The 7,892-nt window shown below is 42.1% G+C and overlaps 2 protein-coding genes across 2 annotated transcripts in view; one reads left to right on the top strand and one right to left on the bottom strand.

Moving 5' to 3' along the window:
• Positions 1–1,717: 1,717 nt before the first annotated feature.
• On the bottom strand, positions 1,718–2,421 carry LOC133028216 (gap junction gamma-2 protein-like). Its single transcript, XM_061095410.1, is given in 2 exon segments — positions 1,718–1,974; positions 1,977–2,421. Coding segments are annotated over 2 exon segments (702 nt in total).
• Positions 2,422–4,668: 2,247 nt separating this feature from the next.
• dnmbp (dynamin binding protein) overlaps positions 4,669–7,892 on the top strand; it is a 37,576-nt gene continuing 34,352 nt past the window's right edge. Inside the window, exon 1 of the mRNA XM_061094549.1 lies at positions 4,669–5,008. The gene's annotated coding sequence lies outside the window, so the exon portion shown is untranslated. The remainder of the gene's footprint in view (positions 5,009–7,892) is intronic.

Here is a 7,892-nt window from a genome sequence, read left to right as displayed (position 1 = left end):
TCAGTTCAACTATCAGTCCAGTCCAGTAATAACTGCCCACACTCAGTGTCATTTTTTTGCCTGCGCCAACACTCTGGCTGATGTTTCTCAGAGGAAACACAATGGGATGATTGTACGACGGCCAATGTGTTCTCTGCCCGCTGAGCTTTATGGTGACGATCAACTGGCAGCAAAATACTGAAAGACAACAATAGACCCACAAACTGCCCTTTAATGAAAGTGACCACTGTGTGTGGACACAAAGCCGGCGTTTCATACAGGGCCACCGATCTGGAGGGTTCGCAGTTGTAGAATGGGTGTGAGCATGTGAGTGTGTGTCTGTGTGTGAGCATGTGAGCGTGTGTGTGTGTGTGCACTCAGTTGGCCAAATGTGGCGTCAATGAAGCCCACCAGTGGTCGCACAGAGCCAGACACTTCCTACACTGATATACCCACGTTCATTGACTGACACTGGGGGGACCTGGATTTATTGGAAGTTACTGAACAGACACTCTTAAAAATGAATTGTTCTTTTGTAGCACATGAAGGTCGACATGTTTGTGCTATGTGTCTTTACTTGGACAGTGTTGATGGTGATGACAAATTAAAAAGAGAAATAGTACAATTTAAAAGCTTTTTAAGAATGAATGCAAGTTTATTTTGCAATATGCTTCAATATGTCATTCTCCTTATGATACATTTTAAAGACACATGTTTATCTTAGAGTTATAAAATATAATATATTGTAAAAGCTGTAACTTTTGTCTTCCTTGCCACATGCTACAAATATGCCAATGCATGTATAAGTGAATATCGTCTCTAGTATAAGTTATACAAATGTTTATTTTAAACACAACTGGCTGATTTGTTTTAATGATCAATAAGTTTAAACACTTAAAGCTTTTTTGGAGCTTTACCAGAGCAAAAGATTTATTTCTAGGTGAATTTTAGGGTTGACGCGTGAGTCTATGCCCTTTTGTCCCCCCCCTCCCCTTGTCCTGAATACTTTAGAATAAATACTAAGGTTGGCACATGAAAAAAAAGCTGCACACTGACATGGAATGTGTTGCAGATTTAGCTGTATTTGCATTTCAAAGGTAATTAACCAAACATTCTGCACAGTGCAGGGATCTGGGTGCATATATCCTGTATGTGTAAACTGAGGCTATTTACATGTTAGTTGCTTTCACAAGGGTTAAAGCATCCAACTGGCTTCGTTTCCTGCTATTGTTCCGCACATAGAAGATCACATATGAGGAAGCTGTCCTTAGTGCAGACACAGCAGAAAAACTGGATTCAGTGCAACACAACTGGCAATAACAGAGCGGCTGACCATAAGGTTACCAAACATGTAATCTCTTGTGCACCCGTTCATACTTTTGTCATTTAGGACCTGAAAATAAGATTAACATATCAGCTAAAATGGATAAAATTGGTCAACTATATGCAAAATGCATAAAAAACATAAATCAGACAAGCCTCTAATAGGCATAATAACAAGGAAGCTTTCATACAAATACAGGCCAGACGCCAGATTAAAGAAAGGTTGAGAAAAACTTCATGGAACAAACATCACGTGTCTAAAAGCAACATCCATTGAACAATATGTTAAAGAGAAAACAAGAAAAACTGTCAATTTAACCAATGACAACATAAAAGATATATAAATATGTGTTGATCTGAGGAGTAAAAAAAAAAAAACTGATTTTAGGAAAAACAAAAAGACACAGCTTGTCCTTCAGATCAACAGGGAACCATCAGGGAGCTGCACCGGGCGGGTGCGTACACTATCACGGATGGTGCCGATGCCCAAATGAAACATCTCCCACACATTGAGAGCCAGACAGACAACATACATGGTCAGGAGAAAGATTGTTTTCTCAGTGGGGCGAGACACAAAGCACTCCACAATGTGAGGGCAGGGAAAGTCAGAGCACATGAAGGACTCAGGTACTGAAAATCCATAGAGGAAGTACTGACCGCACATGAAGGCCCCTCCAGCAAAGAGCGGGCCAAGAGCTGAAACACGTAAGCACGCATTAGCCCATCTTCTTTTATACATTTGCGTCCATCATGCCGCGCCTTTAAATCCTTCTGGGGTTTCCTCCGTGATAATCCATTACCAGCCCGCTCCCCTGCTCGAACAATCTTGTTGACCGCGTAGCCCAGGTACATGAGTGAAGGTGTGGCCAACAGGAAGATTTGGTAGATCCAGAAGCGGATGTGCGAGAGCGGACCGAAGCTGTTGTAGCAGACGGTCTGGCAGCCCCGTTGATCTGTGTTGCAGACGAACCTGCTCAGCTCATCCTCGTAGACGGACTTTCCTCCTACAGTCGTCAGCAGAATGCGGCCAACAACGAAGATGATGAGCCAGATCTTGCCCAAAAACGTGGAGTAGTTTTGGATTTTATCCAGCAGATCAGTCAGGGGACTCCAGCTCATGGTGGTTGCAGAGAAGCAACAGCGACGAGGAGAGAGCAGAAATGGTTTACTTCTTAACTACTATCCACATTAATATTCACATTTTATTTATTTTATTTTATTCTGTTTATGGACTCAATGGGCACAGCAGTGACTAGTGGAAATTACTGAGCTGGTAACACGGTCAACGAGCGGGTTATCTGTGGTCCTCTCACACAGTGAGAACTTATTGCCTTCATCTCCATACATCCCAACATTAATACAAAGGATGTCATGTCGCCCTGGCACATAAATACTGAGCTGAGTACGCTTAGCGTAACGAGTTACCTGTGGTGCTTTGACACAGCGAGACTCGTCTCCATACTATCCCGACGTGAAATACGAGGGCCGCCACAAGAATGGGCGACCAGCCGAGGCACCCAGCCCCTCTCCCCCGACCTCCTCTCCGCCCGCGCTCCTCTCCCACTAACCCTAACCCTTGCCCGAACCCCCCTCCGCCTGACCGTTTCAGCGGGGACATGAGCGCGAAACCCGGGGGCCATCACAGATGTGCCGGAGCATTAAACTTCAGGCAGAAGTAAAGCCGCTGAGCCGGGTGACATTTTCAGAGATGCAGATACACTTTAATGTTAAACTGAGGGGTTCAGGCTCCATGAAGAAACACACCGGGAACGTTTTTTAACGGGAGTGTTTCGCTAGGGTGTCGGAGAACTTGGCAAACGGCTAGCTAAGGCTAGCGCTAGCTAGATGTTAACCCGTCAATAAAACACACGTCTTCCAAATTCACAGACTCTGGGTGAAATAAATCCTTGGTTCAAAGAGTTAGCTTGATATGTTACAACATATTCAGGGGACAATTTAATACCTTACATGAGATGTCATTTGACAAGAAAAAAAATCGGGAACTTGACTTACCTGCTGGAGGAGAAGAAAGATGGCGGCGATCGGGCGAAGAAACCGCCCGAGGCAACAGAAGTTGAGGTTATGACGTCAGACGCAAAATGGTTAATTTAAATGAGGCGCTTTGACTCCAATTAGAAATGTGGATTAATGGAACAAGCTTTTTTATTAAATTGATAAAGTACACAAATGTGGATTGGCACCACTACAGCAGAAAATTAAGTGAGATTCACTCAAAACTTTACATTACTTCAAATATTACTCAAATCCACTTTTTAGAGTAACTCACAATAGCTACTGTTATTTACTATACTTTTACTCTGGACACGCTCACACTTCTAACTGTATTAAATATATAATGAATTCCAAAGAGACCTAAAAGAAGAGTGGAGATTCAGCAAAAGCTTTCTTGCCATTTTATATATAAATTTCTGAAAAAAGAATGAAAGGGAAAAGACTCAAATATTTGAGTTAATTTAACTCAATTTTTGAATTTGATTTAACTCAATTTTAACTTTAATTTAACTAAAATATTTAATTTAATTTAACTAAATTTCTAGATTGATTTAACTCAGATATTTCATTTAGTTTAACTACATTTTTAACTTTAATTTGACTTAATATTGATGTAGAAGGAAATTAGTCAGACTCAGCTGTGTTTTATTTTAACGAGATAACACTATAAAATATTGTAAAAGGTACAAAAAACACACAATCTCTCTGTGAGTCATTCAGTTTCAGATTGATCGAATGTGTGTTTGTACTTCTTCTTTGTGTCTAATTTGACTTAATTTCTCTTTATTGCGTAAGCCTGAAAAACTTATTTACAACTTGCTTCAACCATGCTGATTTTGCAATAATATGTGACGTAATGCAAACTTTAAAAAACCCTATATAAGTTTAGACTGCATGCATTTGAATTCCACTTATTTTTTAAATTTTCTCTTTGTTTTTGTGTATGCTTTATGTCATATACTTTGCAATATCACAGCAATCAGTCCTTTTTACAATATTTTATCATCACTTTATTTCAAATTGACCACATATGTATTAAATTCTTTACTTTCTATATGTTTTTGTGTACGCTTTATATCATATACTTTGCATTTTCTTGGATATCAGTCTTGGTTGTCCATTTAATTTTTCTTTAATTATGTTTTTGTGTATGTATTATATCAAATACCTAGTTATAATACATTTTACTGTGATCACACCTCTGTTGTTCATCTGAACTTGAATTTAAAAGATGTATTTGCAGTCAGGCGGCAGCGGGGGCAGCCTTCGCTCGCAGTGGAAAAAAGTGGGTGTTAGTTTTGTGCAGGCATGGAGAGAGGAGCCGCGAGCTGATGTCTGAGGAGATGACAGCTGATCCCACCGAAGCTCCACCGTGTCGCCCTACTTTCTTTTCTCCGTCCGCACTTTTCTTCACCTTCCTCCGCCTCCTCTTCCTCTTCCTCACGCCGGACTCAAGCGCTTCCTTCCCGGGGGGACCATGACTGTGAGCGCCGGTCCGGAGCCGAGGAAGTGAGGCTGCTGGAAAAGTTGTGTGGAGCAAAAAAAAAAAAGCAGCTCCGCCACCACCACCACATCATCATCTTCATCATCTTCACCATCATCTTCCTCAGGCTGCAGGAGCTGCATTTTTCTCGCCCGACTGGATTAAAACCGACGTTTTTTTTCTTAGCAGGAGGTGAAAACCACTGAACAGGTAAGAAAAGCGACTGGAAGTGAACGTGTGGTGGTTTGATTTCAATGTGAAAGAGCAGAAAGTGTGTAAAACCATGTGGATTACACACACATGACAGTGACATGAGAGGAATACACTGATTTATACGTTATAGCATGTTATTACACACACACACACACACACACACACACATACACAGACACACACATATGTTTTCGCTTATATCTTCACTCATACATCCTCTAGCAACTAACCTTAACCATCCTAACTATGTGCCTAACCCTAACCTAAACTTTATTCTAACCATAACATTGATAAAGTGAGGGCTGGTCAAAATGTCCTCACTCTGTAGGGTCTATGCTTAAAATTGTCCTCACAAAGATATAAGAACCGGAACACACACACACACTAACACAACTATGAGGGGAACTGACCAGTCACGTGAGGTGAATTGGTGATGGCACTGAACAGAAGTGTGTGTGTGTGTGTGTGTGTGTGTGTGTGTGTGTGTGTGTGTGTGTGTGTGTGTGTGTGTGTGTGTGTGTGTGTGTGTGTGTGTGTGTGTGTGTGTGTGTGTGTGTGTGTGTATGAGTGAGTGACAACTGACAGCAGCAGCCACAGTTGACAGACACACACACATTGAGCTGAGGGAATATTCTGGTCACACACACACGTGCGGTGTTCTGATTCGGTTCTATTCTCTTAATAGAGTCCGACCAATATGGACATTTCAGGCTTGATGCCGATACCATTACTCCGGAGTGACAGATTTCAGATACTGATATATCAGCCGATACTTTGTGAAATAAAAAACAGAGACACAACTTCGATTTGCTGCTGTTTGAATCCCCCAATCACGCACGTGTTCATCTTCATCCTCCATGTATGTGTGTACCTAAATCCCTCTTGCTTCACTTCCTGCAGAGAAACCTAAATGCAGGTCCTCCACACAGTGCAGACGGGGGGTATCAGTGTTTTCATTCCACTATCATCAGTTGTGTCTGCTGATGCATGTTATAGGCTACTGTGCTTTCACACCGTAAAAAGTTTTTTTCTAGTTTTACTCTGCTTGCAAGACCTGTGATCTCAGAGTGTGTTCCCCCTCATCGCAGTCACCCCAGGCGAACTGTCCAGTCAGAGAACCGCTCGTTTAATTACCATCAGAGCATTAGTCAAGTCGCGGTGTCCTTTTCTCTCCTGTTGTTCTGCTTTAGTGGTTAGTGCCTCGTCAGGATTTTGGACGCACATAAACATCCCACTTGCTGAATAATTCAACGCTGGCAACAGGCTTCTGTATCAGCACTTGGCGACAAGGAAACCTGAGAGTTTAGTGTCAGTTTGCATGTATTACATGTTGCACTATTGCAGTTAATCCAGCCACAGGCAAACTACAGCTCCAGAACAAAGTGTGATCCATAATATAATGGTAATATAAAAATTACTTTATGATGAATGGGAGAAAATCATCTTATTATGTAATGTGCCTGCAGAGAAAGAGAAAAGACGTGGCTCAGATGTTTAAAAAAAATGAAAACATTCTTTACATTCTTTGCCGGAGGTGCCGTGTTCATAAGCTTGGCTCAAGGGGCAGGAGAGTTAATTTGATTTGAGCTAGATGTAAAAAAAAAAAGGGGGTAAGGTGAGATTCTCATGAGCAGAGGCATAAATAATTGTAAAAAAAAAAGTGCAATAGTATTTTAAGTTCTTTCTAAGAGACTTAATAGTCGAGGCTCTAACGACTGGATCAGACAAGTGGACGGAGACAAACTTTATCTTCCCTGTATGGAGAACGCAGCAGCAGTAAACGTACAGCACATCCAAGATGGTTTGAGAAGAAGCCGCTGACTCAAATGTTGTGGTTTTTCCTAGTTGACACCTTCATCAGCAGCTTCTACATGAATGGCTCCTCTTTTTTTAATCCTGAGATATTTGTTCTCACACAATTTCGTGTCCATCGTGTGTTAGCAGTGTGTGCAAGGTGTGGTCATTGAACAGTTTGTGTGTGTGATGAACATGTAGGAGTCAGATTCTTTCCAACAAAATGCTCATCAAGTCATGAAATAGTGCCGGACCCCCCCCCCCTACTCCCTCAACACTAATATTACATTCAAGGGGCTATATTAAGCTTTATTTAATCATGCACTCTTATTACTGAATGTGAGAGCAATCTCTGTATGTGACTGACCTAGCAGTCGTTTGGGCAGTTTGGCTGAATTCCTATGGACGTCGATAACACTCCCCTGTATAGATTATTCCAGATTAATAAGAGCTGATTCACAAACACATGAGCTTCACCATCAATTGCGATTACGAGAACTCATTAAAGAAGTTAAGCTTTGCCACATTGGTTGTCTCTTCTTCGTGTCCTAAGTTCACCCTGAATTGCCCAAAAGTTTGGGAAGAGGATTAAGAATTTCTGTGACTGGGCGGATTTTTCCAACACATATTTAGTCTCTCTGCGGGCACGTCGTGGTGCGATTCCAACGCAGAGATCGGTTATGTAACAGCTCATGTGCAAACTATTAGGGATCGGTCGGGCTTTAGGGGTGCGGCATATCCTCGGGCACCTCTGGGGTCCTCTCAGGGAAAAACCCTGCGCCGTCCAAACAGACCTGTGTATCTGTGACAACGCAGCCTCGGCCCTCTGAGCTCAGACGTCTGAGCTACTCCTCACTGTGGAAATGTTTATTCAAAAACAGAGCAGTTCCACCCAAGGTGTTTCTACTTGTATGTGTGTGTGTCATACAAGCCAGTGATATTGGACACATGCTTGTTTGGGAGGGGGAACAGAGAGACAGAGATGGGAGGGTTATGGAGTTATGGGAAGAAAGTCAGGATAAAAAGGTGTTTGAGAAAGAAGCACACGCCCTGGAGGAGTCTCTGCCTTGCTCGCTGCACTGCAGAG

This window comes from Limanda limanda, chromosome 21 (genome assembly GCF_963576545.1).
Source record: "Limanda limanda chromosome 21, fLimLim1.1, whole genome shotgun sequence".
In the NCBI taxonomy this organism is placed as follows: Eukaryota; Metazoa; Chordata; class Actinopteri; order Pleuronectiformes; family Pleuronectidae; genus Limanda; species Limanda limanda.
The sequence above is the reverse complement of the archived record's forward strand: the minus strand, read 5'-3'. Positions and strand labels throughout refer to the sequence as shown.